At 31.0% G+C, this 20,662-nt stretch overlaps 2 protein-coding genes across 2 annotated transcripts; one reads left to right on the top strand and one right to left on the bottom strand.

The window, feature by feature from the left end:
* Window positions 1-1,494: 1,494 nt before the first annotated feature.
* LOC130894278 (ejaculatory bulb-specific protein 3-like) lies at window positions 1,495-18,814 on the top strand. Its single transcript, XM_057800992.1, has 5 exons — window positions 1,495-1,721; window positions 5,511-5,679; window positions 12,032-12,057; window positions 18,205-18,339; window positions 18,538-18,814. Exons 1-5 carry the CDS (start codon window positions 1,538-1,540, stop codon window positions 18,732-18,734), a joined length of 711 nt encoding a protein of 236 aa, XP_057656975.1. The 5' UTR covers window positions 1,495-1,537; the 3' UTR covers window positions 18,735-18,814.
* Window positions 10,784-11,373, bottom strand: LOC130894271 (ejaculatory bulb-specific protein 3-like). The gene is made up of 2 exons (XM_057800985.1): window positions 11,166-11,373; window positions 10,784-10,980 (listed from the first exon to the last, which is right to left on the bottom strand). Exons 1-2 carry the CDS (start codon window positions 11,356-11,358, stop codon window positions 10,784-10,786), a joined length of 390 nt encoding a protein of 129 aa, XP_057656968.1. The 5' UTR covers window positions 11,359-11,373.
* Window positions 18,815-20,662: the final 1,848 nt, after the last annotated feature.

Raw genomic sequence — 20,662 nt, 5'->3', positions numbered from 1 at the left:
TGTCACATATCTAGGCTTCGTCGTGGTTTTTGAGTCATCTGTATATTGAAATATTGAGTGCTAGATCCCCGTTCCCAATATTTCTTTCTATTATCATTTTTTTTTTATCAGTGAATCATTGAAAAGATTCACTTTAGAAAGCACTTGAACTGAGGTGTTCAGTGAACTTGAGCCTTCTGTCTATGATTACACCTAGGTATTTCACATGGTTCTATTGGGCCATGACGTTTCTTCCCAACTATCATCACAGCTTCTGTTTTCTCGGGAGCTATCTTAAGTCCAATTGACCTCATCCAAGCTTCTATTTCTTCCAGAGCATCATTACACCTTTCCATTAGAACTTGTTCTGTTTTGGCTTTGATCATGACTGCGAGATCATCTGCATAGGCCACTGTCGATACTCCTTCCATTAGTCCTAAGTTTAAAACCCCATCATAGATAATGTTCCACAGCAATGGGCCCATAACACTACCTTGTGGCACTCCAGCTGTAATGGGTATCACCTCATCCTCCTCTATACAGAGAGACCTGCTAGAAAGATAACTGCTCACCATTCTTAGGATGTAAGGAGATATGTCCCTCCTCTCCAGTTCACCTATTATCTGCTGCCAGTCTGCTGTGTTAAACGCATTTTGAACATCCACTGTAACAAGTGCACACACTATTTCTAAAGGTCTTCCGCAGCTCTTCTCTCGCAAAGTTGCAAACACTGATAGTAAGTGTTATAGGAGTTTTCCTAAGGTGTCCAGTAAGCATAAGGGTCTAAAGGATGATGGGCTAGGCCCGTCCTTATTAGGTTTCCGTAGTAGTACCAGTAGTATCAACTTTTTGCTGGGTATAGGAAAAAATTTGTTGTTTGATTCCATAATTTCATTAATATTCTTGTCAGTACTACAACCAAATCGTGGTATTTTGGAAAAATTGAATATTTGAAACGTCTAAATTGAAATGAATCAAGATGAATTCATGGCAACGTGATAAAATGAAAGCAGCCCGTGGGATCTGCTTTCAGTATAATGTTGTACCTGATTGGTTGTCTTCAATATCCAAATTAATTGATTTTATTGGATTTCTATCACAACAAACAAAAAATTCTCAAATAAATAGCAATTGCCTCTACTTTCTTATCAATCATTCATTGTGAAGAATAGTTTTCATGTTTAACTTGTATCTTAATATCAAAATTTGTTGGATTTATTGAATAAAAATCTTTTTTTATTATTACTAATTTAACAGTCCCAGCATATTGTATAGTTGGAAATTATTTCATTTACGTTAAATAATTACCACGAAGTAATTACTTTTACTACGGTTTTGCAATCTCTTTTTTCTTCTAATAACTCAGGAATCTAATTATACATTAATTAAAACTGACAACAAAGGATTGAGAATTTATATTCATATAATGCATAATAATTATATCCAATGATTGAATTATAATAAAAAAGTAAATCGATAGCCTCCTACTTACTGCAAGTTCTTTATATATAAAAATATAAATACTCCCTTTTCATTGAAAACGAAGTCAAATCGCAAAATGAAAACAATTCTGTTTATTTTCATCGCTGCAACAGGAGTTTTCGTTTGTGCTGAAAAATATACTACTAAATACGATAATGTTGATATTGATACTATAATCAAAAGTGATAGATTGCTGTTAAATTACGTTAATTGTCTTTTGGACCGAGGAAAATGTACACCTGATGGCTTGGAGTTGAAAAGTGAGTACTTTTTTATACAATTAACATGTCTGTCTACCAATACTATAGTCAAATAAATTAAGAAAATGAAACAGAGTAAAATTTTATGGTAGAACAGGATATTTTCAACAGAAAAGTTACAACAATATAGTTGGTTTTTTAATGACATCAGATAGTCATAACAATATAAATAATTGTAATACAAGTTATTTAATTTAGTCGCAGTAAGCCCCTAAAAAAATCAACGAGCTCTTAAACCAACAATTACTAAATTTATCACCATAATTGAAACTTTCAAGAACTAGAAATGTGCGAAAATCATTGAAGCTACAATCAGCTAATCTAATCGACATTTGATAGGTTGTTAAACCAAAAATTACTAGATTTATCACTATAATTAAAACTTTCAAGAACTAGAAATGTGCGAAAAATCATTGAAGCTACAATCAGCTAATCTAATCGACATTTGATAGGTTGTTAAACCAAAAATTACTAGATTTATCACTATAATTAAAACTTTCAAGAACTAGAAATGTGCGAAAAATCATTGAAGCTACAATCAGCTAATCTAATCGACATTTGATAGGTTGTTAAACCAAAAATTACTAGATTTATCACTATAATTAAAACTTTCAAGAACTAGAAATGTGCGAAAAATCATTGAAGCTACAATCAGCTAATCTAATCGACATTTGATAGGTTGTTAAACCAAAAATTACTACATTTATCACTATAATTAAAACTTTCAAGAACTAGAAATGTGCGAAAAATCATTGAAGCTACAATCAGCTAATCTAATCGACATTTGATACGTTGTTAAACCAAAAATTACTACATTTATCACTATAATTAAAACTTTCAAGAACTAGAAATGTGCGAAAAATCATTGAAGCTACAATCAGCTAATCTAATCGACATTTGATACGTTGTTAAACCAAAAATTACTACATTTATCACTATAATTAAAACTTTCAAGAACTAGAAATGTGCGAAAAATCATTGAAGCTACAATCAGCTAATCTAATCGACATTTGATACGTTGTTAAACCAAAAATTACTAGATTTATCACTATAATTAAAACTTTCAAGAACTAGAAATGTGCGAAAAATCATTGAAGCTACAATCAGCTAATCTAATCGACATTTGATAGGTTGTTAAACCAAAAATTACTAGATTTATCACTATAATTAAAACTTTCAAGAACTAGAAATGTGCGAAAAATCATTGAAGCTACAATCAGCTAATCTAATCGACATTTGATACGTTGTTAAACCAAAAATTACTAGATTTATCACTATAATTAAAACTTTCAAGAACTAGAAATGTGCGAAAAATCATTGAAGCTACAATCAGCTAATCTAATCGACATTTGATAGGTTGTTAAACCAAAAATTACTAGATTTATCACTATAATTAAAACTTTCAAGAACTAGAAATGTGCGAAAAATCATTGAAGCTACAATCAGCTAATCTAATCGACATTTGATAGGTTGTTAAACCAAAAATTACTAGATTTATCACTATAATTAAAACTTTCAAGAACTAGAAATGTGCGAAAAATCATTGAAGCTACAATCAGCTAATCTAATCGACATTTGATAGGTTGTTAAACCAAAAATTACTAGATTTATCACTATAATTAAAACTTTCAAGAACTAGAAATGTGCGAAAAATCATTGAAGCTACAATCAGCTAATCTAATCGACATTTGATAGGTTGTTAAACCAAAAATTACTACATTTATCACTATAATTAAAACTTTCAAGAACTAGAAATGTGCGAAAAATCATTGAAGCTACAATCAGCTAATCTAATCGACATTTGATACGTTGTTAAACCAAAAATTACTACATTTATCACTATAATTAAAACTTTCAAGAACTAGAAATGTGCGAAAAATCATTGAAGCTACAATCAGCTAATCTAATCGACATTTGATACGTTGTTAAACCAACAATTACTAAATTTATCACCATAATTGAAACTTTCAAGAACTAGAAATGTGCGAAAATCATTGAAGCTACAATCAGCTAATCTAATCGACATTTGATAGGTTGTTAAACCAAAAATTACTAGATTTATCACTATAATTAAAACTTTCAAGAACTAGAAATGTGCGAAAAATCATTGAAGCTACAATCAGCTAATCTAATCGACATTTGATAGGTTGTTAAACCAAAAATTACTAGATTTATCACTATAATTAAAACTTTCAAGAACTAGAAATGTGCGAAAAATCATTGAAGCTACAATCAGCTAATCTAATCGACATTTGATAGGTTGTTAAACCAAAAATTACTAGATTTATCACTATAATTAAAACTTTCAAGAACTAGAAATGTGCGAAAAATCATTGAAGCTACAATCAGCTAATCTAATCGACATTTGATAGGTTGTTAAACCAAAAATTACTAGATTTATCACTATAATTAAAACTTTCAAGAACTAGAAATGTGCGAAAAATCATTGAAGCTACAATCAGCTAATCTAATCGACATTTGATAGGTTGTTAAACCAAAAATTACTAGATTTATCACTATAATTAAAACTTTCAAGAACTAGAAATGTGCGAAAAATCATTGAAGCTACAATCAGCTAATCTAATCGACATTTGATACGTTGTTAAACCAAAAATTACTACATTTATCACTATAATTAAAACTTCTAGGAACTGCTAATGGCAATAAGTCATTGAAGCTACAATTAGCTGATCTGCTGCATGATTCCCGAGAGTAATTTTGCGTTCATAATACTTTTGGTTTGTAGATATCGTCTGCATATTTTCCAGACCTCGCATTATCAGATATTTTCACCCCTGATTATACAAACTCGAGTTTTAAAATCACTTGCAGCTACGCGCAAATGTCAATCACGGTTTCCATCTAAAGTGGGTTATACAAAACTTTTTTCATCGAATATAACTCCAAAAAAGTGTGGGTTCATAGTCATTAAAGTTTGCAGCGACATTTCGGCATCGGGAAGGATATCTACCGACTGTATTCGCGAAAATTATGAAGTGTGTGACATCTGTTAATTTTATTTTAAACTTCAATAAAGGTGAACAACAAACCCAGAATACGAACTAATTTTGTTGTTTTATAAGCAAATGTTATTCGAAATTTTAGTCTAAATAGTGAAATTATATACCCGTTTAAAGTGCTTTTCTAGAATAAAAACAACCACACATGTACTAGTTATTTAAATCCTATTATATTGGCGAATAAAACTCTCTAATTCTATTTCCAATCTTTAACTACATCATTCTGATTAATTTTTATCTCATAAGGCTTCGAAGTTAGACCTGACGTCTGTAGACACAAACTCTTAATGATTTTTGAATTTGTCTCTTTCTTGGCCTATATAATACTAAATATCTCGCTTTAAAAACCGCTTTCCATTCTCTTAATTATCTGCTTCTGTCACTAATATAGTCCATGATGTTAAAATGGGTAAGTTCAATTCAATATAACTGTAAACTTGAAAAAAATAAAGAGAATCCTACTAAAATCACCATTACATCTTGTTTACCGCAATAGAAGCCAATTTCAGTGCAATCTAATGACACAGAAACTTATTTCGCGAAAGAGTGACTCAGTCTCGTGAATTACGCCTAGTGGGAACTACACCATTACATTGCATTGCACGTTACCTTGCTCTATATTAGTCGACTTAAACGCAATATTAAGTTTATTTGTGTAATTATCAACTGTGCATCGATATTTTCTGTTTATTTTCATATTTAACCGATAAATTTTTAAGTACATATTAGTTTCATTCAAAACAATATATCATATTTATTTTAATTGCAGAAGTTCTTCCTGATGCGCTTTTGACAGATTGTACAAAATGTAGCGAAACCCAGAAGAAGGGAAGTAAAAAAATAATACGTTACCTAATTGATAATAAACCAAACTGGTATAATGAATTGGAAGAGAAATACGACAAGGATGGAACATATAAGAAAAAATACGAAAAAGAAATTAGAACATAAGATGACACATTAAAATTGGATGGATCATTTATGGAAACTGCTATAAATTCACTTAACATAAATTAAGTTCATAAATTTATGATTACTTGACTAGATTTGGTTTTTAAAATAAAATATTAATGTAAATAAGTTCTTTTGATATATAACTGTCATTTACACATTTATGTAGCTCAATATCCTTACATAATAGCAGGTAATTTCTATTAATAAATAAGTGCGGTACTCAAACGGTTTGGTTGTTCCGTGGAAATGTTTTATGTCACATATCTTTAGAGAAATCTGAGTCGATTTTACTGGAAATGAAACAAAATCTCTCAATTAAATCACATCAAACGCATATGCGTACAAATCTACTAGAACGATTAACGTACTTGATACTTTGACATATTAATATCGTATTATCTTGTTAATCAACTACAACCATGGCTACAACTACATACATTGAATTAAGATAATTGATATTTTTGATTATTTACTAAATCTGACGTAGACCGTGAAGCCGGTCATTTTCTATTACGTTAATAGAATCTAGTTTTGCGTTTATATTTTTTTTAAATTCGGTAGCAAGTTATTTATATTGTTTTCATAACTTACTTGCAGTATGTTTACGGCAAATTAGAGATTTACAACATTCTGGTTAAGATTAAAGTGAATATAAACAAGTCCAATAGCCATCAAGATGGACAAGGAAACCAAACTGTGTGTTTTAATAAATTAATATGTTAAAAATTATAGAAGTGTTTACTAATAAGTTGATGAATAGTCTTATTGGTTAATTTAGTGAATAGTTTAGTGTTTAGTGCTTAGTTTAGTGTAGTATTAAGTAAGTGTGTATAAATTCATCCCACCGTTAAAACTGTATGCATATTTTCATCATTTTAAAACTTTTCTAGCATTTAAGTTTGGAATTGGATATTTAGTGTGGCTTTTGTATGTTGTGCTAGATCAACCAATTGCTTATGGTATATTGTATATAAATTTAATCTGACTCACGCAAAAAATATTTGCGCCATCATCAAATCGCCGCTGCCAACGTGTTCCGTATAATGCCGAACTGAAATTTATGAGAAAATCTGCAAGGTTTATGAAGTCCAATGAAGGACGTGATCAAGTGCACGATGGAGAACGATGTGGACGTCCGTTTTTGGTTACTGATTAAAATTGAAATTTCGAATTTGGCTGGAACGTGTTTGATCATCTTCCGTATAGCCAGAGCTTCGCTCCTAACGACTTCTCTTCATTCAGCTAAATTTGTTCTTACCACACAGTTCAAAGCACAGACGACAACTTTCTATGAAGAAGGTATACAAATATTTGTACTAACAACATTTTGAAACCTATGTAAAAATTGAGTACAGCAGTACATACATTATCATGAATAGAAACTAATGAAATGATAAATAATTCAATTAATTAGTTTTCCTTAATAATAACAAATTGAAATAAAAAAAATACCAATTATAATGGAAAAATTAAAGTAATTGTTTATTTTATATGTTATTGTTATAAGTCTATGGATTTAATTAGTTGCAGGTTTTAAATATATTTCTATTATTTACTAATATATTTAAATGAGGTATGGACAATTACCAAACAGCAATAATAAAAAAGCATTTATTATAAGAGATAAATCTTTTCTTATGAATCCAGTATCAATATTAAAATAGAAATGAAATTTGTTTTTGTTAAACAAGCTTTTATTAGTTTCATATGTATGTGGGTTGATTGCCACTTTCCTTTGGGCTCGTTACTGTTAGTATATCCCACCACTTCTGTTGCGTTCGTTAGCCGATCGGGTTAAGGCGTCAACCTCCAGATTCCGCGGTCGTGGGCTCAAATCACGTTCACGCTGTAAACAAAATTTGCTTTTTCGGCAAATATTTTTTAGAAATTATCACTGCAAATTTTCTCTTCACATAGAAATAAATTTTACAACAGTCTGCTTTCTGCTGGAGATTTACTATGCCACTTGTATAAGTATTACTTTCAATTGATTACCTTAAATTTTATTATGTATGTACCCTCTGTACAAAAAATTATTTTTGACAACAAATCGAACTAAAAAATGGAAAATAAAAAATACGCTGTCATAGCGAATGAAATTAAAAAGTGAAAAATAAATATAGTTTAGAAAAAAATGAAAAAATTCGATCTTAGTGCACATCAAACTAAAAAGCTAAAAATAATTTTTAAAATAAACAATGATACTCGTATTTTTCATTCATTATTGTGTTTTTTTTTTGTTTTTTGAAATGTGGACACAATTCTCCAAAATGACAGGGTATTACGTAATGACGTAGTTTGTTTTTTAGGTAAAAAAACTTGCGCCGAAGAACAAGAATAGCTCAAGAGTATGTGTTAACTGGAATATGAAGTTTTATCACACCTTTGTATTTCTCGTACCTACTTAAAACTGTTAATCAAAATTGCTTGCTGTACAACTAGTCGGAAATTGACATAGAAGGCTGAATTTTAAACAAAAATGTTCACAGCATTTTTTTTGAAAAATCAATTTTTTTCTAGTTATGCGCGATTGAAAATTTTTCATGGAAAACACGTTTTTAATTTATTTCTCATGAATAACTTAAATACTTTTGGTTTTATCAGAAAAAGTGTGTGAACCAAAAATGAAGCTTATGAAAAGAAGAGTTTGCCTTTTTTTAAATTTGGTTTAGTCATAATACAAACCGAGATATGATTTATAGAAGGTCGAAACAAAAGTGATTTATATTTTTTTTTTGTAGAAATAAACCTCAATTCCACCCTTAGCAATAGTACCCAAATTGCAATATAAATTTTTTCAAAATTGATGAGAAACAAAACCTTCGTATGTTTTGTCAAATATTTTCCTTTTTTAATTATTTTATCCACTTTTAAAATAAGTGAGATATGACTTACAAATCGTACCCTAACGTATGACTGATCTCATTTTAGAACCATTTAAACGTTGCCCTTTAAAAAATAGAGGGCTTAAGAAATTTAAAACGTATATAAACTTAAATGTTGTAATATAACAAATTCCTTATAAACCAACGTTTTGAGCGATTAATTTGATTGAAAATTAACCGAGATATGGCCAAAAAACTAAATACACTAAAGCGGGCATGCGAAGCTCTCGCGCTACACACTTCGCCGTTGTTTGCATTTTAAGCGTCAGTCGGCGTTGTGCTTCAGCCACGTCAACATGTCCGCCATTATTGATGCTCCTGCCAAGTGTGATTCGTTTTCTACAAGCTGAAGGCTATGGTGTTGCAGAAATCCATTGGAGAATGAGTCGTGTGTATGGGGAAAACTTCGGGAGTGATGGTGTCGAAAGTTTAAAGATGGACGTAATGATGAACAATCCGCAAATCGACTTTTTGGTTTTCGATACACTTTTTCCTTACTCGGTCGCTAACATAGAGGCATATCCCAGCCTCATCTGAGAATAGAACAGATCTGTGCAAAACGCAGACGTGCTTGCCGATGAGCTGGACTAATCGCAGGTGTTTTAGGTGTCAGATTATTTCCCTGCCGCATTCGTTTTACTGTTCGCACTTCAGGGAGCAGGTAGATTTTGGAGTATAAGTGAAAGTATGCATCGAAGATACACGAGACAATTTTTAAGGAACGTAAAGTATGACATTGTATAAATGTTGTGAATAATTTTTTCTGTCATAAAGGATGATTTATAGGGATTGAAATTTTTAAATACATAATATTCAAGTTAAAAGAGATAAAAAATGTCCATTTAAAATAAATAAATTATCAAAAAGAATAAATACGTCTATAAATATTTTTTTTTAATTTTTTTCGAAATAAGGGATCATTTATAAGAACTTTTGTGATACGACATATTTGAACTGAACAAAACTAAAAAGAGTCAATTGATAATAAGTAAGCTACCATAAAGTAATTAGGAAATATTTTTTACATATCATACATCAAACTGGGTTGAAATATTATAAATATCATATTAAAGCACTAAACAACTTTTATTCAAACCTTAAAAGTATTTTTCTATTCATTAAATGCTTATATTTACAATTTTATTGATTTTTTGCAATGAAGGGTAGTTTTCACCCCTAAGAGTAATGAGAACTTACCGGAATAAGGTAGATTCTGAAGATAAGGATAGATTAAGCTTAATTCCAAATTTTCATGCAAATCGATGCAGGTTCATGAAAATCGGAAGTAATATCTCATTTTTAACTTGGTAGCCTGGACTAAACTCCAACCAGTTTTTACTTGAGGACTAAATTCTAGTTATTGTCTATCATTTTTGTAAAATTTCATATCCTAAATGACCACTTCCTTATAATTCGAAAGTAAATAATCCAATAGAGAGAGATCTGAGGTGTGATTAAATCGATATTTTAAATTTCGTGGTATAAATTTAGTTGAACAAAAATAATTACCAGATGTTGTGCAGTAAATTTAATTGTTTTTGTTACCACATCTCTACAACACTTTGTGTTATACTTTATGGATTCCCGGTGAGTTTTACTAGTTTTGTTTAGTAATCCTGATCACAAATCAAAACGTTACTTACTAAAACGTGCAAAATCAGAATGAATACTTCAAAGAAATGCCGCCGTTTAAAATGAATGCCAAGCTTTGTGATGGCCATGTCAGATTTGATATAGAAATGTCGTTTCCAACACTTGTCACTTTTTAAAAATATTTCATTTTCAAAAATACAGTTATTACAAACTTTTTGGATTTTGAATAGTACTTAAATAGATTTTACTACAACAAAGGTTACAATAAAGATCTTACTATACAAAAAGACGTGAAAGACATGTGGCTGTTATTTTATAATACCTCATCTGCAACCATCTTATGTTTCCTTATGTTTACATTTCTATATATTCAAATCAATGCTGCTACATCTCAAAACTTGAATAGCAATCATCGTAAATATAAATTAGATTTTAGTAAATTAGTAAGTCAAAATCTCACGGTTCCAAAACGTCTTGTGGCGTATCGTGTAAAAAAGAAAGCCGTTGTAAGAAACCAGTTTCCATTTTTGAGAAAAAAACTAGTATATCTAATTCAAAGATTTTATTGGAGTAAGATACAATTCTATAATTTGAAAAGTTATATAATCATCTATAGTTCAACTCCTTCTGCCTTAAGATCTTCTTTGTATTGATCCAATTTGGTATGATCTGGATCGAAAGCTTCTACAAGCTCATCAAACCATGGTCTTTTGTTTTTAATCAGATGGATACCTATCTTCTTTGCAGCCTCTATTTGTGCTTCGCTACATTTAGCACATTTAGTTTCCAGAGCTTCTTTGAGAACCTCTGTAAACATTTGAACATAAATTTCGATGAATATTTTTGAAGAAGAAAAATGAAGTGTCTAAATACGAAACGTTTAAGTTTGTATTGCTTATATACTACAATTCCAAATCGGCTTGGAATACCATTGAAATGAACTTTTATTGAATTTTATAGAAATTTTTATAATAGTAAAACATGTTACTCACTTTTCAATTCTTCTCCATCTTTGGTACAAGGTTTAGTCCCTAGAAGGCAATCCACGTAACTTCTCAGTAATCTATCGTTGTTAATAATTTCGTCAATATTGATGTTATCATATTTTGTTGTATATTTTTCTTCAGTTTTCACCGAAACTACAACTACCGCAAATATTACACAAGTGAAAAATGTCAACTTCATTTTTTTAATTATTACTTATCACTATTTTCAACCAACTTATTCAGTATCATAAATTCTTCTGTATTTATACAGAATATTGTGTAACCCTACCATCAAATAATTGCCAAAAAAACTGATTCAAGTATCTAAATTGACAAAAAAAAAAGATAATCACAATATCTTATTTCGTAACATCAATTTTTCTTGCATTACGATTATCATATCGACAATTATAATTATAGTATACTTGAAAATTCGGGTTTATAAATGAGTTTTAATTGACAATGATGCAAAGATTATTGTTGACGATATCGCAATTACCATTTCTTAAAACACCGAAAAAAAAATTATTACACACAGATGGAGGTTTATCCATTATGGTATTTTGAATTTTTCACATTCAAACTCAGTCAAAAACTCTTTTTGAATGAATATATTTTATATCAATAATAAATATACTTATTAAAAACTAAGCTTCGCTAACACAAGAAATTCCACAATGTCTAGAGCCGTTGAGGTGGATTATATTGCCGACAAGTCCAAATCAGCAAAGATTGAGCTAGTCGTTGAGCTGGGCTCTGTAGTGCTCCTTATTTACATAAGTCGCTTGAACCTATTCGTTCTCGAAATGTCCAAAGTTGCCTCCAGAGTAAACACCGCAATTACGAATGAGTTTAAAGAATCTTTGTGTGACATACGCAACATTTCGTTCCTCCAGAAGTAATTATATCTATGCGTTATTGTTTCTTGTTATTGTTGGCAGCTGATGCACTGTTTGCTCTTTAGAAGCGAATATATTCAAGTCAATCACCAAAATTATCAGTAAAGATCGTCGATCAATGCTCAATTGCTTTGATACTGCGAGGTCTAATGAATATCCTTTTTTGGAAATATGGAATGCCAGTTTTTTATATACTTCTAATATTCTACTGAGAACTTTTCAACTTGTTATTTATGTTGTCGTTGATTTCTACTCTACTAGTTTTTTCACAGCTGTGATATTACCAAGATATAAGTTTTAAAATCCAATTTGTTTGCTCATATCAACCAATTTAACAGGGGTGGCTATCAAATAACGAGACTGGTGATATAAAACATTTTATATGGATATTATGACTATTTATCTATTATCACCTTCAATATATAACCCTCCTCTATCCCTATAATGCTCCTTACGAATCTTCCATTGTTCGAAAGAGTGGAGGGAGCCTTTTTCTGTCAGCTCCTTTTAGGACTCAAGCTGCTTTTTCTTTCGCAGCTTAAACAGACTTAAATCTTGTTCTTTGCCACGCAAATTTGATTCGACACACGTTATTACCTTTTATAATAAGTTTGAGTCGTTTGGAATCGTATTTAAAATGTCATTATAGATATTTTTGCGAGCTTCTTGTTCTTCAAATGTGAGAATTCTAAGCAACAGTTTTGCATACACTTTTGGTATCTTAATCGCACGAAGACTTACAAGATTACCAATTTCTTTTATATTTTTATCAACATTTGACATGAAAGGACGATCGGACTGTGCATCTTCTTGAACATCTTCTCGGCCAATTTCAGATACTCAAACCACACAAAAACACGTGGACGCGACAAACATACACTGGTTTCCATGAACTATAAGTCTCAGTTGCAGTTTTTTCAAGTTTCACGTGAAATTTCACAACAATCTGCTCTATATAAACGATGGAACAGCTACACTGGTTTGTTTACCTACACGATAGACATAGTATTCGAAAGAGTAGACTTCAGTAGTAGGTTTGTTAGTCTCGTATTTATGCCAACTCTTTGTTAATAATTGGTAATTTATTAAAATTCATCTGACCTAATAATGATGTGTTTTTTTTTTATGAATTTATTCATTTAATTTCAATACCAAACGGAACTAAATGAAGAAGCGGGTTTGTAAGTAATTCAGTTTATTAAACAAAATGATTTGGAAAGAATTAAAATGTAATTGTTCCGAAGATATTCATTTAGAGTTCAATTTCTTCAGCTTTGAGATCCTCTTTGTAGAACTCCAATTTGGATTGATTTGGATCAAAAGCTGCTACAAGCTCATCAAAAACCACGTCTTTTGTTCTGTATGAGGTGTTTGCCAATTTTCTTTGCAGCTTTATTTTGCGTATCATTTAGAACATTTTGTATCCAACGCTTCTCTGAAAACAACAACAAAAGTTGTAAAATATGAATTTTCTAATGATTAAAACCACGATATCTCACGAATGGTGAGTCGTAAGAGAAAAAGTGACTGGACCATTTTTGTAGAAAATTGTATGATCTATAATTTTTGTCTGAACTACTTTCACGATAATACTTACCGTTTTCGAGAAAAATGAAGAAAACCTTAATTTTGTACTTTTGACCTTGAATAAAATTTTTTGCAAAAGTAGGATCGAAGGGAACTTTTGACATTTCATTTATAATGATGTATTTAACGTCTCTGTCAATTTTCAGCTCTATGCGAATTTTGGCCAAGTCAAATGTCTATTTTGACTGGACTATATGGAAATCATTGTTACGGCAAGACGTATCAACTCTATTTTGGAAACGTTGTAACATTTTAATGTTACTTTTACTGGTAAAGCGCCTAAGTTCTTTGTAGTGAAGCAGTTTCATGTATATGGACAATTTGGAGTTTCTTCCTGGAAGCTAGAGCATCTTTGCATATTTTATAACAAGCTCTGCGCGCTTCTTTTGAACGTGGACTTTTTAGCGAAGTCTAGCGTCAAGTGTGATTTAATAGTTTTCATTGTTAATCAAGTAATATGAGTATTATTCATTGTTACTAAGATATTCTGGCTTCGTTTGATCGTGAAGTTGTCATGAGTAGATTTGTTTTCGTTCTACTTGAAATGCCATTTATCAATCCAGATGTTAATCTGACCCAAGCATGTTTGTAATTTCATTTCTTCTTTCTTTTATATGGGGTAAGTAGAGTACAGGGTCTAGTACAGTACTCTGAGGTTCCCCTGTTTCAATTTATGTTAAATGTAAGAATGCATCTTCGTGTTGTGGAAAGAAACTCGTTTTTTAAAGCTTGATCATTATTATACCGAATTTTTACTCACTTTTCTTGGTCTTCTCCTTCTTTAGTACATACAAGATTCAGTTCCCAAAAGAAAATCTACGTATCCTCTCAGTAACCTATCGTTGTTAATAATTTCGTCAATATTGATGTTATCATATTTGGTAGTATATTTTTCTTCGGGTCTAGCCGAAACTACAACTACCATTTATACAACACAAACCAGAAGAGATGCTGCTGCTTTTTTGGAAATTTCTGTTAACACCAGCTTATCAACTATGAGTGAAATGAATATTTGTTAATTTCGTGTATTTATACAATAAATTACCCTACCGTAATGCGTCATATTTAATAAATTCGTAATTATTCGAGTTAAGTCAAAAAATAGAGGATATATACTTCCGTAACATTTTTTTGTGGCATTGATTACATCATCAACATATTATACTTGAAAGTCGGATCAATGGAAAATTTGATGGAAGGATATTTAATTGGAAATTATGTGAATATAACATAACGTTTAAGTATTTATCATAAATTTCAAAAATTTCTTTTCCTTCTTCTCCTAGATGTGAGCTTTATCCATATCATGTCTGTTTCTGGCATGCAGTTCCCGCTGCGTGAAAATCTATTGAATTTTTGTACGGGGAAGGTCACAAAAGTACTTGTCTCAACAAAGAAAACACAGAAATTTTGGGAAAAAAATGTATATTTATTTTCCAACGTAATCTCTTATTATCTCCATATACTTTTCCCAGCGATGTTCAATACGTTCGATACCCATTTTATAATAAGAATCGTCAAGCCCCACAAAGTAGCCACTAACTACTTTAGAAACAACAACAAAAACAAACCAACAATGTTAAAATGTGGTTCGTCGCTTTAGATGATTTTGCTCGAAAAATCAGCATTAATTTGTTGATGGTCAATAGTACATTCAGTAAACTCTTTTGGATGTGCATGGTCATGAGGATTCAGTTGTGTTAATTTAGTTTTGTAAGCATGAAGACTCAGATGATTAGTGAGTATACGCTGTAGAGAGCTTCTTGAAATTTGCAATTCTTGTCCACTATGCCGAATTAAGGTTCCTGGGCTCTCACCGACACTATCACGCACTGCTTCGATATTGGCATTAGAACGATTTGTTTGTGGACTACCAGTGTGCTCATCATTATATTAATTTTTTAATTAATATCTCCACTTGGTGGGTTGCAAGGAGCGCACATGCATTGAGCACACAGACACATGTAGAAAGCATTTCGTGCATCTACCTGTGTCGAATCCGAAAGATCGTTCGACGAGCGCACAAGAAAATTTGATCTGCCGAAGTGATCCTAGAGGTTGACAAACGTACCATCTTTTGAATAATTATTATCATGAAGACAAAACGAGCCTCTAAAATTTTCCAAAATGAGAAATGTTCAATATTATATGAAATATTCAACAAAAATTGATAGAAAAAATTATTTTTTCTAAGAATGAGTGCATTAGGTTCAAAATAATTGGAACATGAGTATTTTGAATCTTCTACAAAATCGTCTTTTAATTTAAGAATGTTTAGGTTAGGTTAGGTAAGGTTAAGTTAGGTTATGTTTGGTTAGGTTAGGTGAGGTTAGTTTAGAAGACTATGGCTATAATAGCATTGATGAGAAAGTATTAACTCTTTGTTACTCTGTTGTTAACTCTTTTATAATTTTTCCTCTTTTATTTACGGTAATAAACATTTCAAACTAAATACAGATACCGTCTTAATACCTGCAAATGTGCGCCCGATTGTTGAACCACTATTCTGACCATATTTTCTTTGAAATCGAACTGCGGCCACCAAGAAAATGTTCGACCGTTGAGCCTTTTTTTCAAGTACACATACAGAAAATAATCCAAGGGAGCTAATAGGATGCACAAGGTAGCAATTCAAACTTCAATTCAATAATTTTGGCCATTGCAATAGCAGATGTGGAAGCTGGTGCATTGTCTTCTTAACCAAATGCGCTCGTTTTTGCTTGATTTCTTTGTTCAAACGTTGCAATAACTTCGCCGGTGATAGTTTTTTCTTTTTCAATATAGTTAATGAAAATTATCTCACGCGCATCCCAAAAAACCGAAACCATGACTTTGTTTACAGATGGAACGGCCTTTGTCTTCTTTGGAACCGATTCTCCTCTTTCATTCCGTTGTTTTGATTGTTCTTTTGTTTTGGGTGTAAAGTAATGGAACCACGTTTCATCCATTGTAATGAAACGGCGCGAAAATTGTTCTATTGGGAGCAAACGCGGCACCCATCTTGGGCACAGTTTTCTCATGCTGTGCGATGTCCCGCAATTTAGAAATGCCATTTCTGGAGTCGTTGGTTTGTCATTTTCTAATGAAACTTTATTAACATTTTTATTTGAAATTTGAGATAATTTTTCGCTTTTGATGGAAATACATGATGCAAAAGAAGACAAAACTAATAATATCTACTCATTACTCAACTCATTTTTTTAATAAATCAAATATTTTTTATTGAAAATGGAGTGTTATATATGTAGAGGATAAAAACGATGATAAAATCAATATCATTGGCTGGATCTGAATTTTTTTAGACAGTTAAATATTTTTGATTAAATCCATTATAATTTCATATAAGAGTTTCTTCGCTCAATGATTTAAATATAACAAAAATGGTTGGCGGCCGCTTGGTTGGGTTGTCGCCTTGCAGTCAAATGGTTGCGGGTTAAAATCTAACTTAGAAATGTGCATTTTTGTATACATTTTAGTCATTCAATTAGAGGATAATGGAGTGAATTAACTTGATTTCACAAATTTCCGATTTTTTGTAAAATAAATCATTTATATGAGCCTTCAGACAATGCGTTTTGTTTCTCAACTTTCTCGTTTTATTTATCTGATTATACTATTGAGAATGGATAACAAATTCTTCCAATCAATGTAATATTGGTGAGTTATTCCATTTATTTGTGGTTCATTTGGATCCATGGATGACTTCTTACTAAATCCATACTTTTTCTTTCTATTTTACCTATTTTTACCTATCTTTGAAAATTATTATGAGAATTTTATAGGTTTATTTTCTTCTAATTTTTCTTTGGATGTCTGTTTCAATTTTTCGCTCCTATTTTTACTGCATTAGTTGATTATACTTTATTGTTTATACTTATTTTGTATTATCTTGATTAATCGTTTCAATTCTCTTCCTATCTATCTCATCTCTTTTTTCTTTCATTTCATTATCCTCACTACTTTTTTCTTAATTCATTGTATATTTCTAAACCTTACTGGTTCAGGTTTTTCTTTTATGTTGTAACTCATGTTTCACATTCTTCATCAAAGTAGTCTTTTCCTTTTGTATTGTCTTTTTGACTCAGCGTTTTATCTGCTAGTTTTTCTTCCACTCTCCCAATTCTATTTTAAATTTCAGACACATCATTTGAACAGAAAGATTTCAGAGATAAGGACAGCAAAGACACATCAAACTAAAAACGATGAGAAGTACAAGTAAACCACGATTAGATTGAACAAAAAGAGCGTACAAGAAGCTGAAAAAGAAAAAGAAATAATATCATTTAGTCCTAGTATAATAAGTTTATAATTGATGTATTCAAGACTAATAAAAAAATGTTACGGAAGCGTATATCCTTTTTTGCAACTTACATAAATAATTATTCATTAATTGATTATATCTTATGGAATGGTGGGGTAGTTTATTGTATAAATACGCCGGACTTAACAAAAAAGTATATTCACTTAGCTGATTAACTAGTGTAAACTGAAATTTCCGAAAATGAAATTATCTCTTGTCGTTTGTGTGGTTTTGGCGGTAATTGTAGTTTCGGTTAGAGCCGAAGAAAAATATACGACAAAATATGATAACATCAATATTGACGAAATTATTAACAACGATAGATTACTGAGAGGATACGTGGATTGTCTTTTGGGAACTAAATCTTGTACTAAAGAAGGAGAAGAGCTGAAAAGTAAGTAACAGAATTCAGTATTACGATGACTAGTTTGTAAACACATTGAGTTTATATGCGTAAGCTCAATAAATATTTGCGGCACTGCTCTAAAATAGTGTGCTAAAAATTCAAACAACAAAATAACCCCATTTACTAACGTTGAGTCCCCACTTATATTTATGGAATTGAGATTCTAATTTTGATCGTTTTTTGTAGAGGTTTTCACGGATGCATTGGATACTAAATGTGCCAAATGTAATGACAAGCAAAAAGAAGCCGCGAAGAAAATAGGTAAACACCTCATACAAAACAAAAGATCATGGTTTGATGAGCTTGTAGCAGCTTTTGATCCAGAACACACCAAACTGGAGTTCTACAAAGAAGATCTTGAAGCTGAAGGAATTAAACTTTAAATGAATAAATGAATACCTGGGTTTTTATTACATTATAATTTCAGTCAACTTGTTTGGTTTAATAAATTTGATCATTTACATGTAATTTACTTTATTTCTAAAATTTCACATTTTCGTCTACGCTAATTGTAGATATTCCATGATGAGAACAAAACAAAAAAAAATTATTGTGCTTCGAATTAAAATATTGATTTATTGGAGTACTTTTCACGGTCAATTCGCGAAGGGAGGAGGACGCTAACTATAGGATTTTATACAGTTAGTAGAAGGTTTCGAAAAAAGGCTACCAGGACAACACTACATTCGCTATTGTCTGGTAAAAGATGAAAAGTGACTCTCAACACACAAAATTTTCAAGCTATTGACTTTAAACATCCCAACGCTGAGAAAAAAGACACGTACCACAATAATTTCGCTTTATACATACAGAAAAACGCGTCTCTACTCGGAATCGAGTAAAACCCTTTATAAAAATATTCTCCTTATCCTCTGGTCTACCTATTTAGTTTCAAAATAGCAATTTTCGCGTTAAAATACAACAAATAGTTAACATATTTGCAGACGCGAAACAATCCCGTTTAAAAATTCCAGCACAAGTTTAACAGAGGAAAAAAAATCCTGTATCAAGGTCAAATCATCCAAATCTCACATGAAACAATCCTCAATTGATGAGAAACTCAAACCAAATAATCTCTCTAAGGAAGCTTCGTCTTTATTACAATCAACTGGCTTTTCCCAGAAAAAAAACTCTTATTTAAAGTTTTGAGAGAAATCAATTTTAATTTCGTGTATTTTTAGCATTGAATAACATTGCTGGACGATGTTTATAGTACCTGTTAAATTTACCAGGTGCCCCTCCTACGCGAAATGCTTGGAATAGCAATAAAAACGTCGGTAGATAGTAATTAACAATAATTTATCATTGCAGACTTATATTTTCTACTAAGATTAAGGGCTTATTGCTTCTGGACTTTCTGAGGTATTGTTAAAAAACTGTATAGCAACGCCATCTTCAAATAACGCTAGTACTCCGATATTTGGGTTCGAATTTTTGAGAACGAAAGAAATTATTAGAAAAACTGCGTTACGACTTATTACCACCGTGTTTACCTGATCTGATTCGCTTCGATTATTTTCTGTTACTAAACTGGAAGAAATTACCTGGTGGAAAGTGATTTCGGACAAATAAAAGTTGACGACAGAAAAAAACGTGTATTTTTTAGATGGTCACGATTGTTTTTACAGAAGAATAACTTCCATCCATCAAATCATGTAGATGAAAAAAGAAAGGAAAAATCCTTAAATTGTTTTCGTTCTATTATATCATAAACAATTATTAAAGTTGTTCTAGAGTCTAGACTTTAAATGATCGTGGAACAAAGGTTGAGAGATCGCTTACAATTGATAATGATTATAATTTTTATAATGAACCATCCTAGAAACCGATTAAGCTTGTTTAATACAAGTAATATTTTCAAAAAAAGCCGCGAATGAATACACATGGTAGTTTTTTCTATTAATATTTATTCCTTTAAAAATAATCAAAAAAATTTGAGAACCATATTGATTTGAAAGACAATTATATAAATATAAGACAATTTCCAATATATCTGTGGTTTTAGTGACACAGTCAATCAAACACAATTGTGTTTCTCTGTAAGAAAAGTAATTTATTGTTATTAACATGTAAACTAAAAATTACATGAAACAAAAGTATGCACCTATTTAGTACTAAACAAATATTTCATACCTGTAAGAAAAGAAACGACATTTAATGTTATTATTAACAATGTCTGTTCCAAAATCACAAATTAAAATAAACTTAAAAATGAAATTGTTTTCCAGCACACAATCACACAACACGACATTCGAGGTTATGCCCTGCTTCCCATCGATGACAGTGACAGATCATCTGTCACAAACGGACT

This window comes from Diorhabda carinulata, chromosome 5 (assembly GCF_026250575.1).
Source record: "Diorhabda carinulata isolate Delta chromosome 5, icDioCari1.1, whole genome shotgun sequence".
In the NCBI taxonomy this organism is placed as follows: domain Eukaryota; kingdom Metazoa; phylum Arthropoda; class Insecta; order Coleoptera; family Chrysomelidae; genus Diorhabda; species Diorhabda carinulata.
Note: the sequence above shows the minus strand (reverse complement) of the source record. Positions and strands in the feature narration are given on the sequence as shown.